The sequence below is a fragment of the Podarcis liolepis genome (genome assembly GCF_965112155.1).
Source record: "Podarcis liolepis genome assembly, chromosome: 7".
NCBI lineage: Eukaryota > Metazoa > Chordata > Lepidosauria > Squamata > Lacertidae > Podarcis > Podarcis liolepis.
This window is the reverse complement of record NC_139561.1, coordinates 74,589,428-74,603,497: the sequence shown is the minus strand read 5'-3', so window position 1 is coordinate 74,603,497 and position 14,070 is coordinate 74,589,428. Positions and strand designations below refer to the sequence as shown.

The window sequence follows — 14,070 nt, the reverse complement described above, 5'->3', positions numbered from 1 at the left end:
CAAGAATGCCAACTTGAATAAAATATGGGGGGGAGCAGGTAAGCCTCTCTCCACGTAATTGATCACAGGATGCAGCACAAATGCACCATTTAATTGGTAATGGCTATCAAATATTTTACTGAGGGCCCGAAGTGACATCAGCCCCTAGGAGTTGACTCCTATGCTACAGTGCCAAAGCAGCAGTGATGAAGTCAGGCCTTAAGCCCAGCAGGAAAATAACTCCCTTCTGTAAAATGTGTTATCTAGGCTCCCGCCTCTTGCATGAGCACAGAATTCAGGGACTTTTATTATCTGCTCATGTAACTTATTACAACATATCCAAACAACCTGCGGAACATTCTTTTATCATGAGCACCAAGTGGGAACTGGCCAACTGCAAGAGAAGGCTGACTGTGATGTAGCCAGATCAGCCTCCAATCTAACAAGCAAGTAGGAAATTCAATATGCAAAAGTATTCCAGACTGCTTATCAAATGGAAGTGGAGAGGTGGTGGTTTATGGCAAAGCAAGGAGGGGTGCTGTGGAAAATTATGTGAGTCGTGTATCCTACACGTTATAAGAAGCACCCCAGTCATTGACAACAATACCACAAATTCACACATAATCAGCCAATCTTAACACAAACCATGGCCACAGGTTTTTATGCCTTTTATTAGAATTTGCACTGTTCACATGATGTTGGACGCTCAAGTCAGCATGACCAAGAAAAAGCATTATTTCAGACTATCCTTCAGTCACCGCATTTCGGTGGGGGGACCTCAGCAGCACAGCAGTGTCATGAGAAAGGGAGCAACTGGCAGGGGCAAGACAATCAGATCTTGCCAGGAAAAGTCCCCTCTTCTATGCGCTCATCCCAGCTAGTGACCTGCAAAAGACCAATAAGCTTCTTTGATTAGTCATATCTTCTGGGCTAGTACAGAGGCAAAGTGACTAAGACTACAGATCTCCTCCTGCCCATGGAATTCTGCAGCTTTCTTTGTAGAAAATTACATTTCTAATCCTCATAACTATAGATTATAATAGTCTTCTTTTGTGGGTTTTGTGGGAGTTGCCTGCAAAATGTTGCAATGTTCACAAGGTGATATTTATGTTTCCTGCATAGCTATCTAGCTTATCCTCATATTTAATAAAATTTTGACCTTGCAATTTGTCCATGAAAAGGTCCCCAAGGAAAAACAATGAAAATAGTAGTAGTTCCAGTTATGTTCTTTTATTACCCATCACTTACCAATACATATCCTCCTTGTTCTTTTGCTACATGCAGCTAAAAATATAGGAACACATCAGGCTCACATTATTAATTTTATGCAAAATAATAGGTTTTAGTGGTTATCATTTTGAGCAGATTGAAGTTTTCTGGCATACATTAAGCACCTGTCTATTGCATCTCTGAGGCTTCACCCAACACAGCCCATGGTCCACAGAACCTCCCCTCCAGTCAAATAACAGAGCACTGAAATGTGCCAAACACCACCATCAAGTCCACCCTGACACCTATTTCTCTTTCACATTCCTTAACCCTGTTCAGTTCCATTCACATACCCAAGAAACGGGGCAAAGGGACGTGTACACTCTTTTGTACCACTGGCAGACATAAGGGTCTCCTCCCTTGGCATTCATGGCTTTCTCACAGCGGTGGAAATCTGTGGAGAGAGAAATGTTTCAGACTTATGAAGACAACCACTGTAGCTCCTCTAGTACAGAGCCCAGGAGACAGCTTTTTAAACCCCAAACTGTTTGCAAGACTCTCTTGATGTATTCTGCACAAGGTGGCGTCAGACATTAGTTTAGCCTATCTCTGCTTATTTTATTCTTATTTAATCCTTCTTTCCTCCTCTACTATAGAAACTACCCATATCAACTTACAAAAAAGAATACATAACACTTGCACATTCTCGTAATAAGGATATTATAGTGATAATATTATGGTCTGACCTGTTGCATTTTCCTATTTTTTCCACTTACTGCCTCATTTTATGCACAGATCTAGAAGTGCTGCAGCCTGAAACTTTTAGGAAGACTTGCACAGTACACTATGGACCTTGCCTGCAATAGTGAAAGTCAACAGTTTGGAAGTTCAGACATGGTACAATAGGACAACTACATTTTTTATACTTCTCTGGCAACTCAGATGTCAGATGATGAATAGTCCTAGTTTCTCATTACTCACCCAAGGATGCAAAAAATTCACACAAATAAATTATACTCACCAAGATAATTCTGCCAGCAGTTCCAGGTTTGGTTTTGATTGGGGAACCGGCTGTCAAACGGAGCCATTCGGTAGTTTTCCAGCTTTTCATTTATGGTTTCAGACATGTTCTCTTCTCTGAAAGAATATATAAAATCAGCAATGTGAAAAGACCCAGAAGATTCACAGCAGTAACACTTAGAAGCCATATCCCATGTTAAGGGATTATGTGTCCCAAATGTATTTATATCTTCAAGGAGCATTCCAACAACTGGATGGCAGCACAGTCAGATCATGGGAGCAGAACACTGCTTAAAAGGTAAAAGTAAAGGACCCCTGGACAGGTAAGTCCAGTCAATGGTGACTATGGGGTTGGGGCGCTCATCTCGCTTTCAGGCCAAGGGAGCCAGTGTTTGTCCACAGACAACTTTCCAGGTCATGTGGCCAGCATGACTAAACGACTTCTGGTGCAACGGAACACTGTGATGGAAACCAGAGTGCACAGAAACGCCGTTTACCTTCCCGCCACAGTGGTACCTATTTATCTACTTGCACTGTTAGTTTTCTAACCCCAGCCCACCAAGCACGCATACACACACACATGTATACCTATCAATCCATGCAGCAAAGAAATACATTAACACAGTATTATCTCTGTTATGTACTGAAGTTCTCACCCTGGGCCAGCAGGGGGATACTGTAGATAGTTTTCACTCAGGTCCACATATGCAAATAAGGGATTGAAAGTGACGTTCAGTGACTGGATAGTTACAGAAAGTTGCTACAGTTGCATGGTAGTGGAGCTCTATATAAGCAGGTTGGCTGAACCCTTCAGTTCAGTTCTGTTCTGGCCTGTGAATAAACAAGAGCTGTCTGAAGAATCGCTGTGTCGTCTGATATGTTCACCCACAACTTAACAATCTCTGTACACCACCCCCTAACAAATCTACAACATTAAAACCCCATCACCCAATATCTGCCTGATAAGAGGCCAGAAAGATATTGCTTCAAGTCCCAACATTGCTGTGGACATGCTGGAAGGAGAGTAATAGTATGCAGAGCAGGTATAAGGGAACCTCTGGCCCTCCAGATGTTGAACTACATCCCTGGCAAATGGTGATGCTTGCTGGGGCTGAAGGGAGTTGTGGTTCAGCAACATCTGAAGGGGCAAAATTTATTCGCACCTGCACTGCTGCGAGTCCTGGAAGACCCGCTCCCTACTCTGCTAGTTTTTTTCCACCTGGCCTCGGGTCCTGGCTGACTCCAGCTACACAAGCTGAGGTTGCTGAACAGACTCTTGGTTTGGGGTATTGTTTGGTGGGTTTTATTGCTATTGCTGATACAGTGGTACCTCGGGATACGAACGCTTCAAGTTACCTTTTTTCGGGTTACCAACAATTGTAACCCGGAAGTAAGTTTTCCGAGCTCTAGGAGGCCTTGCCGCTGCCTGGAGCCAAGCCCCAACATCCGTGGGGCCTGCGGAGGCTCTGCGAATGCTGGGAGCCAAGCCGATTGTGATTGTGGAAGAGGACCCTGAGTCCCCATCCAAACATCAGCACAGGTAAGAAAAAAAACACATTTTCATTTTGTACTGTTTTATTGATTTCATTTTATGGATCAATGGCCTCGTTAGATAGTAAAATTCATGTAAAAGTACTGTTTTAGGGGTCGCTTTTCACCATCTGGCTCCTGTTTTGGTGTGTTTTGTTTGTTAATTGAGTCCCTGGCTGCTAATCAGAGGCTTCCTGTTGAGTCTGCCATCTGTTGAGTCCCGAGCACCCATACAACACAGAAGTAAGATTTGGAGGTTTTGTTTTTGCTAAATTTTTTTTGCGTTTTGGTTTGTTTGTTTGTTTTCGGTTTTTTGACTGTGACTTGTTCTTCATTTTATGGGACTGACTTGTGACTTCGCTTTTGTGACTGTGGCTTGTGACTTCATTTTTGTGACTTGTTTTTGTGACTGTGTGGAACCCAGTTCAGGTACTGATTGATTGTGTGACTGCAGAAATGGATAAAAGCCCCCCATCCAAACTGACTATCATCAGTGTACGTAAGAAAAAAGAAAATGTTAATTTTTTTCCATCTAAAATACTGTCTTATTTATTTTATAGTACAGTACATTGATTATTGCCTTCATTTTATGGCTCAATGGTCTCATTAGACAGTAAAATTCATGTTCAATTGCTGTTTTAGGGGGTGTTTTTCATCGTCTGGAACGGATCAATCCACTTTCCATTACTTTCAATGGGAAAGTCTGCTTCAGGTTAAGAACGCTTCAGGTTAAGAACGGACTTCTGGAACCAATTAAGTACTTAACCTCAGGTACCACTGTAGTTCAAAGTGTTGCTAGGTGGCCCTAAAGTTACCTCCAACTGTTTGGAAATTTCCAGTTCCAATGCCTTCTGTTCCAATTGTTTGAAAGCTGGCTGGAACATTTTGTGACTTGCTACGTTTTGCAACGAATTGCGTTATGGCAGATTCATTTATGCCAGCGCCGTGAAGTATTTTAGAAACCTTTTTTGCAGGATGGCATAGCAGTGCTTAATTTTTTTTTCTTGGCTTGCAAAAGTATAGAAAATGAGTGTTCTGCTTAATGGATGCATCAGACCAATGAAGTGTTTGATCCTTCTAATAGATTTGGCAAGTGTGTAATGATCTATTGAGAAAAGGAGCACCCACAGATAGATGATATTGAGGCAGTAATTCATCTTACTTTGTCTCCCCCAGTAATCCAACAGGCACAAATGAGTATCATTGTGCATATTGCACCATAGTCGCAGTGTGCTGGTCCCAGGGGGAGGTTACTGTGAGGCATGGTCAGAGACCGGTCCTGGGTCGAGGGTCTGGAGACTGTCCACCAAGGGCGAAGCAGGGTCCAAAGCAAGGAGCCGGGCAAGGTCGGGAACTCTGGAAGAACAGGTCTGGGTGCCAGCAGAAACAGGTTTCCAACGACATTGCTCCCGCAACCTGGGACCGGGCTGACTGGCCTTTATCTTCTCTGAGGCCAGGGGCAGTCCCGGCCCACAGGTGACTCACCTCTCCTGGCCTTAAGGCGAACACTCCTCCTGAGAGAACCCAGTTCCCTCCGCCTCTCTGACCTGAGCCTCTGCAGCTCAGGAGAAGCTGGAGGGTTACTGGACCCAGGGGGAGGCTCACCTTCCCCTTACAGGGCTGGGAGAGGTGCACCTGTAGGCAATGGGTCCTCAACCACCTCCGGAGCCAGAGTGGATTCATCTGGTGTCTGCTCCTGAGGAACCGGCACAGGTGCAGGCGCTTCAGATTCAAGGCCCTGCCCCGGCTCAGCCGGCCCTGGAGGCGGGGACTCCTGTGCAGGCTGGGATTCCTCCGGTTCAGCCTCTGAATCAGATTCCCAGGCCATCACACGCAGCCTTTGATTCAAGCAGAAATCAAGCATGGCTCTCACTCTCTGGCTTCTGCCTGCTTCTGGCCCAGCTAGCTCTCATGCACTCTGGCTTTTGTCTTCCCATCTGCCCTCCTGCAGAAAACTTTTATTAAACTAACAACCTGTATTTAGGGCCATTACCAAGAAGCTGGCCTGGAACCCCCCAACTTTACAACACTACCTCTCTTCAAGAACAAGACACCTGTCTATCCCCCACCGTGTAGAAACAAGCAACAGAATAATAGCTTCCCAGTTGGAAAATAACACAAGTTAACAAAGACGTTAAACACACATAATCCAAAACAGTCGAACACAGTTACACTTCTAACACCTCAGTTACACTTCAACACTGGTCCAGTAACAACTTTATATTTTATTCTTCATTCAATTTATATATTGCCCTTCATCCGAATATCACCGGGGTGTGTGTGTGTGTTTCACAGCACAGAAATACAAAAAGAGAACACAGAACACATCATAAAGCAGAAACAAACCAATACAGTGGTGCCCCACAAGACGAATGCCTCGCAAGACGGAAAACTCGCTAGATGAAAGAGTTTTCCGTTTTGGAGGTGCTTCGCAAAACGAATTTCCTATGGGCTTGCTTCGCAAGACGACAATGTCTTGCGAGTTCCTGCTGGTTTTTCCCCCCCTTCCCCCCTTTTTCTAAGCTGCTAAGCCGCTTATCAGCTGATCCGCTAATAGCGCTAATAGTGCTAATCCGCTAATCCTTCAATGGGCTTGCTTCGCAAGACAAAAAAACCGCTAGACGAAGAGAATCACAGAACGGATTCTTTTCGTCTTGCAAGGCACCACTGTACTTCCCCTCCCACAAACACATTTAAAAGGCCATATAATGTTCAATCGGCCAAAGGCCTAGGTCCCCCCCCCCCTTATGTTTGCTTTGCTAAGACGAAAGCTTATCTGGGAATGTTTCACAGGACAGAATGAAAAGTTGTGAATCAGAAACTGTGTATCAAACAGTACCCTGAGCAGCAAGTTCATCTCGCATGACATACTGCTGGCAGAGCAAGGGAAAGGAAGAGACCAGAAGAAGGGAAGATCAGAAGCAGCCAGTGGTTGTAAGTATGGTACAAGCTGAATTCTAAGTTGGGTTGGGGGCTATAAAAGGAGGGGGGTTGTTTCAAAGGTTTATGGTTACTCAGAACCTCCAAGTCCCATAGAGCCAAATGTATACCTCTTTAGTTCATAAAAGCCCTCATTTTTTACACTTATTCTCTGGGGGTCCTGATGCAAATTCTCAGGCTCTTGGAATGTAACAGGACCATAAGTTAATGCAGATTTTTGCTGCGTTTGGGGCTTTGGGGAAATAGACATTTAAATTCTTGATCCCATGAGCATGGTGCGGGAGTTGATTCCACAGGCATTTACTTGGCGTGTGGAGGGAAGAGTGTTCTGCTTTGGGCAGTTGTGGCTGTTTTACTACACCCCACTCCTTATTGTCTGAATCGAGTTTTGCTCTGTTTATGCACAGAAGTCCCAATCCTAGTGATGTGATCGTGGCTTATTTTTGAATGGAAGTAAATGATTTGAGCAAATTATGCAAGCAAATAGTGTGAGGAATTTGCCCTGTTGATTTCATGGGATTTGAAAACCCACTATTAGGTCTACAAATGACTGAATTTGTTAGGGTTTGTTTCCATGTGTCCCAGAGATATGAATCATTGTGGTTGATGACACAGCTATGTCCACAATTCGGCCCCAAAACAGTGACTACTTGAAGGTCCCTAAGGATATGCCATCAAAACTCACTCTCTCATACATCTTGATAGATATATCTTAATGAATAATAATGATGTGTTTGTGGGAGAGGGTTATTGCTTTGTTTTTGCTTTATTGCGCATTTTGTATTCTCAGATTTTATTTTTGTGTTGGGAACCGCACTGTGATCTTTGGATGAAGGGGGGTTTACAAATTCAATAAATAATAAAAATAGTATTATCTTTACAGTTTTTTAGTGTCAACCATGCCTTGTTTCACATACAAGGGAATGAGTTTGCCTGTAGTGGACTTCTACTCAGAGGAAACGCTCCGCTATGTTGAAAATGAATTCCAAATGTTGGATGATGATATAGTGAATGTTACTTACCCCAAGTCAGGTTAGTGGTGCACTTAGGTAATTTTAAATGCTGGAGTAAATGGTGTTTCAAAGATGATGATGTCGTATTTTAGAAATGTTAAACAATAAAATAGCAAATCTCTCCCTGCATCCCTTTTTATGCTTGACATCTCCTACAGGCTTTGTATGTTAAGGCACACTTTTTTTTTTTTTTGATAATTTAGAAATAAAATAGTTTCATTTAAAACCAATGATCATGGCCCTGTTATGACTACAGGCTGTTTGTATCATTCCATTCCAGCAGCAACACCATGCACAAATGCACCTTAAACTTGTGATTTAAAACGCCAGACTCCTAAGCAGATAGCCTGCACGATATATGTTGTATTTCTACTGTAGCTGATTTATAAAATAATCAGGAATATACACTCTTGCTTAAGAGAATGATGCTGGGGGGGGGGGGGGGAGGAGTCCCAACTCATCCCAAATTTTTGCGATAATTTCAGAAACCATCAGATAACCCAACCAAAACTGACCAGTAATCTGGTAATGGACTACAGTTTAGTTTGCACTGTCCCCTATTCGCCCTGGACTTCTTTTTTCACAGCCAACTTTAATCAATCCCTTTATCTCCCATTTTCTCTCCCCACATCTCTCTGCCCCCTGCCCCACCCACTGAGGTACAAAGCTGTCTGGATTCCTGACTAAGCAGAACAAGTTCTTATCACAAAATGCAGAATCAGGCGGCATTTGCCCTCAAATGGAAGGTCAGTTAAGGAATCTCAGGCTCAATCTTAAACTCTCAATCGTAGCCTCTTGTGGAATATCTGTTGCCTGTCAGGGTCCTCAGTACTGGAATAGCTGGATCACTGGAATAAAGCTTATCAGCTGTAGTTCCAGGGGTCTTCCTCCTACAGGAGTGAGTTGATCATTTGCTTGGCTTCCAACCTAGCACAGTTAATGTGACAGGAAGTGGCTTGGTCAGAGGGCAAACCAATGCTGCTGTGGTGTGGTGTGGCATGAGGGGCTCAGCTGCATGGTGGGCTTGGTGGGAAGGGAATTGCAGGGCTGTAGCTGCAACAAGCATTTTTATTACTTCTGTTTTCTCGAATGATTTGCTCATGTCAAAAGCAATTGTATTTCAGGATATTCATCTCTGAATGTTGTTTCTTTATATAGAAAGCTAAGTGATATGTCTGTTATAGATTAGTCACACTGCTGACATCCTTACCTGCTACACCGTCATCAAAATGGTTCAATTTGTTTCACCATGTCATGAATTTTTGGATTCCTGCTTGTGTAGGAGGGTGCTGAGTAACTTGCTGGTCACAGAAATTCATTCCAATTTTTATGACCCTCTTAATTGATTTTGCAAGAGGCAGGCAAGTGCTATTGAACATAATAATAATAATAATGATAATGATAATAATAATGATAATCTATTATTTATGCCCCTGGCTGGGCTTCCCCAGCCACTCTGGGCGGCTTCCAACAAAATACTAAAATACAGTAATCCATCAAAGATTAAAAACTTCCCTAAACAGGGCTGCCTTCAGATGTCTTCTAAAAGTGTGGTAGTTGTTCTCGTTGACATCTGGTGGGAGGACGTTCCGCAGGGCGGATGCCACTACCAAGGAGGCCCTTTGCCTGGTTCCCTGTAACTTGGCTTCTCACAGTGAGAGAACCACCAGAAGGCCCTCAGCGCTGGACCTCATTGTCCAGGTAGAATGATGGGTTGGAGACTCTCCTTCAGGAATACTGGATCGAGACCATTTAGGGCTTTAAAGGTCAGCACCAACACTTTGAATTGTGCTCGGGAACTTACTGGGAGCGAATGTAGGTCTTTTAAGACTGGTGTTATATGGTCTCGGCGGCTGCTCCCAGTCACCAGTCTAGTTGCAGCATTCTGGATTAGTTGTAGTTTCTGGGTCACCTTCAAAGGTAGCCCCACATAGAGCGCATTGCAGCAGTCCAAGCGAGAGATAACCAGAGCATGCACCACTCTGGTGAGACAGTCCACAGGCAGGTAGGGTCTCAGCCTGCATACCAGATGGAGCTGGTAAACAGCTGCCCTGGACACAGAATTGACCTGTACCTCCATGGACAGCTGTGAGTCCAAAATGACATGAAAGGGGAGAGGGATCAAGATAAAATAAATGTGTTTATTGCAGAATCAAGAGTGGTTGGGAAGACTACCTGACTTTCTTCTAGGTACCCATTGGATGCAGGAGATCCTGGGCTTAATCTGGCGTGATGGGGACCCCTCCTGGGTTCAGAGTTTACCAGTGTGGGAACGGGCACCTTGGATTGAAAGTGTTCCAGGCCTAGAGGTTGCCTTGAAATCTCCTACACCCAGGCTCCTGACATCTCACCTGCCTTTCCACATTTTCCCCAAGTCCTTCCTGCGCTCCAAGGCCAAGGTAAGAGAGTAGAAATTGACACGTCAACCCTGCTTTTGGCTCCTGGGCAATCTGTTAAGCAACATGACATGCTCAGCCTTTCAAACACTTCACCTACGACCAAATCACCGTGGGCAACTTCTGTCATGATCACAGCTAGTTAGAGAAGGCTTATATATATCCCCACCCCAGATGTTGTGGTTGTGGTGAAAATTCCACTTTGCCTCTCACTTTACATTTAACCTCCACCTAAGTAACTCCCACCGTTCCTGGAAAAATCTTGTTTGAGAAGTCATCCACATTTTTCAAAATTTTGGGGAAAGGTGGTTAGTCTCCAACTGAGTTGTGTCTGGTGAAAAGGTGTGTGTGTGGGGGGGGGTTTATTGTGAAATTATTAATCCTGTAGGATTCACATAAATTTTGGACAGGTTGCTTAGAGGTAAGGAAAGGCAAGTATCTAACCCAAAAAGGTGGTGAGAAAACTCCTGCCCAAATCCATGCTGGAGTAAGATGATATGCTGCAAGAGGTTTATCAGAAAACCACAAGCATCAAGCACCAAATCTTACAAGCACCTGTCCTGTGAGTATAGGGTGGCATACAAATTTAATTAATATAAACAAACAATAACAGTAAATTAAACAACAAAGACTTTGCTTCCTTTTCATGAGACCCACCTAAGGTGCCTCGGTCTGTCTCTAGTTAGGGCTGCTTCTGTTGCCTTCCCTAAATATGTCCCCTCCCTCTCTTCCAGGTTATCTATACCACGCGTAATCCCAAAGATGTGATGATCTCATCCTATCATTTCAACAAGGGCTTAAAAGCAGTGGAGGACCCTGGAACTTTGGAAGAGTACATGGAGGAGTTCCTGAGTGGGAGTGGTAGGGAAAGGGGAAACCAGCCTTTCTCATTTGTTCTACCTCACTGTTCACTATGTTATCAAGGCTCTTTCCTGCTCTTTCCTCTCATTTCCTTTTGTTGTATCAGAGAAGTACAATTCCCAGCGAGATAGGTGGGGAGGGGGTAGGATGGGAAAAGGTCTCGCAGTACTCGCCTCATTTTCTTTTAAAAAGTAATGAATGTCATTAAAAGGGGAATTGGAATGGCTGCAAAATGTAGGGAGAGGATATTGTGAATCCCTGAAATATACTCAGAGTCGCAAAGTGATTTCATGCTCTTTATTCAGCTCATAGTGGTGAGGAGGAATGAATGAAAGTCCCCTCAAAGTATCTGCTTTATATACATTATTTACACAATGGGCTGCACATGATTGGTTAATTCTGGAATTCTACTGTAAGCCAATCAGGTTGTGGATTCACTTATATCTGGAGCATGATTGGGTGGTTCCTGCCAACCAATCATACTGCTGCATTGTTCTTGGACCAATCAGACTGCTGCATTCTGAATCCTATTGTTCTAGGACCAATCAGACTGCTGCAATTTGGATCCTATTGTTCTATGACCAATCAGACTGCTGCAGTTTGGATCCTATTCAACTCAGTACATAACAATCCCCAACTCCAGTGTTGTAGACGATATTACATATCTTGCCAGTGTAAACAGAATCATCAAACAGCTCAGCCACTAACTGGTATTGGGACTTGTTGTATCTGGGTGGTGTTGGAAGTTCCCTGCTACTGTTCTTGTTGATCAGGTGAAGAATAAAGGTCTTTTCTAGGTTCCTGACTGGTGCATCCTCTATGTCTTTCCTTTCTCCTTCAAAACTCTTTACATTCCACTTTGCTCTTCAAGTGTCTTTTGGTTCCTGGTTTGAGCATGTGAAAAACTGGATGGAGATGAAGGACAGATCCAACTTCTTCTTCATCACCTACGAAGAACTACAGCAGGTATATTTATGCCCCCAGGATATGTCTCCAACTTTGTGTCACGTGACATATCATTTTGTCTTTTTTTTTGTTCTTAAAAAAGTCTTGTACAATTGGTAAGGTGACTCTGAGTTAGAGAAGTACAAATGTGGGGTTAGGATTGCAGCCATTCTTGTTACCTTGATTTCACAGTTCAGTATAAAGTTGCCGTCCTATCTCGTTTCACGTCAGGGAGGGACAGGTTAGTTATAAGTGCAGAAGTAAAGGAATTTTAAATTTAATTTCATTAATAAAACAAAGATTTAAAGTGGTAAGAATGGGCAGTCAGGTCCAGAAGGATCTCCCCTCTTTGACAAAAAGACCAGGATTTTAACTGTGGAGCAGTGATAAAACTGACAAGTATCCGGAGAGATCACTTCTTCCCCTACAATATGCTATTCTGTATTTAATTCAATGTCTTCTAATTCAGTGCTGACTCCTGTGCTGACTTTGAGGTACCCGTTGACAAACATTTGCATGATTTTTGCCAAGTGCTCCCCGCAAACGGACACAATTGCCTTTGTGTTCTTCCTTATCAAGGGACAGATCTCCCTGTGGCAGTGTCAATATGAGAATTCAGTCATTTGCTTTTTCGCTCTGCAGGACCTACGAAGAAGTGTGAAGAGGATTTGTCATTTTATTGGTAAAGAGCTGAACAGTCAGCAAATCAACTCTGTGGTGGAAAATGCCTCCTTCCACAAGATGAAGGACAACAAGATGTCCAATAATACTCAATTTTCAGATATCTATTTTGATCACACAAAAGCAAAGCTCATGAGGAAAGGTAACAATTTACATGAGAGACCAAGGCCATGGCTTATGCAAGCTATGAAGAACCTTTGTGTGTGCATGTGAGTGTGAGAGAGGGAGGGAGGGAGGGAGGGAGGTGGGGAGGAGAGAAAAAAAGAGGTGTGTGGGGGGGGATTTGACTCAGTTCACCTTAAGTGAACCTACTTAACTGACACTTTCTTGTACTGAAACACAACCATTCTTTGAAATTCACACTACTCCGGATTTTTCAATGCTGTATTCCAGACAAGTAATTGGTACAGAATGTCACTGCTAGCATAATGTAGGCATATAAATGCATATACTGACAATAACATACATATTTGCAACAAAAGCAACAACAACCTGTTTCTTGCGTGAAAAATATGTAATTAGGATAAATTTGCATTAAAATGCTGGTAGATTTTGGAAGGATTTTTTTCTTTTAATTACAAATGGATTTTATAATGTGGACAACTGAATTTAAGATTTGGGGGGGGGGGAGGAGAAAAGGAGAGAAACCAAAATTGACAGATTTGCCCATTCTTAATTGTGAAGCTTTAGGAAAATGCAGCTAAGTAAGTCTAGGCCATCAACAAGGAAGCATGACTACTCCTGGGGTACCAGTTGAGGGAGGGCCTGGGAAGAACAGCCAGGGAGCAGGTCCTGCTATTCCTAAAAAAAGCCACCTGAGGCAGCTGCCTTGCTTCATCCAGTGGAAGGGCAAGTCCTGAGCAAGATGAAATGGGGTCCTGATTTTAGCTGAAGTAATTTTAGTGGATCTTTTTGTGGTTACCTAGTGGTTTCACACCCTCTTGTGTTGTTCCAGGTATCTCTGGGGACTGGAAGAACCACCTGACTGTGGCACAGAATGAACACTTTGACCGTGTTTATCGTGAGAATATGCAGGGTCTGCGCATGAAATTTCCATGGGATTGAAGAATGTCAGATTATTCCTCCTGCTATTTTTGATCCTTATGCCTCTCATGGTTGAAGTGTGTCCTGCTAAATAAACAGATTTCTGAATAGAAATTATATGGTTTTGTTGTGTGACTCCTTTTATTTTATTTTTTTAATGATATTTATTAAAGTTTCAAAAAAGGTTACAAAAATAAGAAAAAGAGAAAAAAAGAAAAGAAAAAAATACAAAATACAGAAAAATAAAAACACTTAAAAACAAATCAATCTTTCCATGTCTTGTCTTTCATTTGCTTGTTTCCCTGACCTCCTGACACCTCCCTTTTTTGTATTCCAGTTCAGTTAGTTAATTCAGCAAATCCTTTCCCTCTTTGCTTTTATCCTAATCCTTTAACTTAATATATTGTAACTTTGGATTCTCACCTGTTCACAAACCATTTTTACACACTCCT

At 42.9% G+C, this 14,070-nt stretch overlaps 2 protein-coding genes across 3 annotated transcripts; one reads left to right on the top strand and one right to left on the bottom strand.

Moving 5' to 3' along the window:
* Positions 1–635: 635 nt before the first annotated feature.
* On the bottom strand, positions 636–2,346 carry LOC310710990 (cytochrome c oxidase subunit 6B1-like). The gene is made up of 3 exons (XM_083512416.1): positions 2,210–2,346; positions 1,542–1,642; positions 636–864 (listed from the first exon to the last, which is right to left on the bottom strand). The coding sequence occupies exons 1-3, from the start codon at positions 2,313–2,315 to the stop codon at positions 811–813; spliced, it is 261 nt and encodes an 86-aa protein (XP_083368542.1). The 5' UTR covers positions 2,316–2,346; the 3' UTR covers positions 636–810.
* Positions 2,347–6,505: 4,159 nt separating this feature from the next.
* LOC310710968 (sulfotransferase 2B1-like) lies at positions 6,506–13,732 on the top strand. Of its 2 annotated transcripts, none has more exons than XM_083512357.1 (7): positions 6,506–6,672; positions 7,562–8,437; positions 9,882–10,090; positions 10,822–10,948; positions 11,820–11,914; positions 12,536–12,716; positions 13,530–13,732. In XM_083512357.1, the coding sequence occupies exons 2-7, from the start codon at positions 8,431–8,433 to the stop codon at positions 13,637–13,639; spliced, it is 729 nt and encodes a 242-aa protein (XP_083368483.1). In that variant the 5' UTR covers positions 6,506–6,672; positions 7,562–8,430; the 3' UTR covers positions 13,640–13,732. The 2 variants fall into 2 exon arrangements, with proteins under 2 accessions (XP_083368483.1, XP_083368482.1); XM_083512356.1 differs by having other exon boundaries at positions 6,507–6,672; positions 7,562–7,710.
* Positions 13,733–14,070: the final 338 nt, after the last annotated feature.

Excerpts from the sequence above, each read along its gene's own strand:
- LOC310710990 (XM_083512416.1), bottom strand. The coding sequence starts at position 2,315 with ATGTCTGAAACCATAAATGAAAAGCTGGAAAACTACCGAATGGCTCCG. Across the intron at positions 1,643-2,209 it reads CTGCTGGCAGAATTATCTTG|ATTTCCACCGCTGTGAGAAA; the intron begins GTGAGTATAATT and ends CTCTCTCCACAG. Across the intron at positions 865-1,541 it reads CCCTTTGCCCCGTTTCTTGG|GTCACTAGCTGGGATGAGCG; the intron begins GTATGTGAATGG and ends GGTCTTTTGCAG.
- LOC310710968 (XM_083512356.1), top strand. The coding sequence starts at position 7,578 with ATGCCTTGTTTCACATACAAGGGAATGAGTTTGCCTGTAGTGGACTTC. Across the intron at positions 7,711-9,881 it reads TGTTACTTACCCCAAGTCAG|GTACCCATTGGATGCAGGAG; the intron begins GTTAGTGGTGCA and ends ACTTTCTTCTAG. Across the intron at positions 10,949-11,819 it reads GGAGTTCCTGAGTGGGAGTG|TGTCTTTTGGTTCCTGGTTT; the intron begins GTAGGGAAAGGG and ends TTGCTCTTCAAG.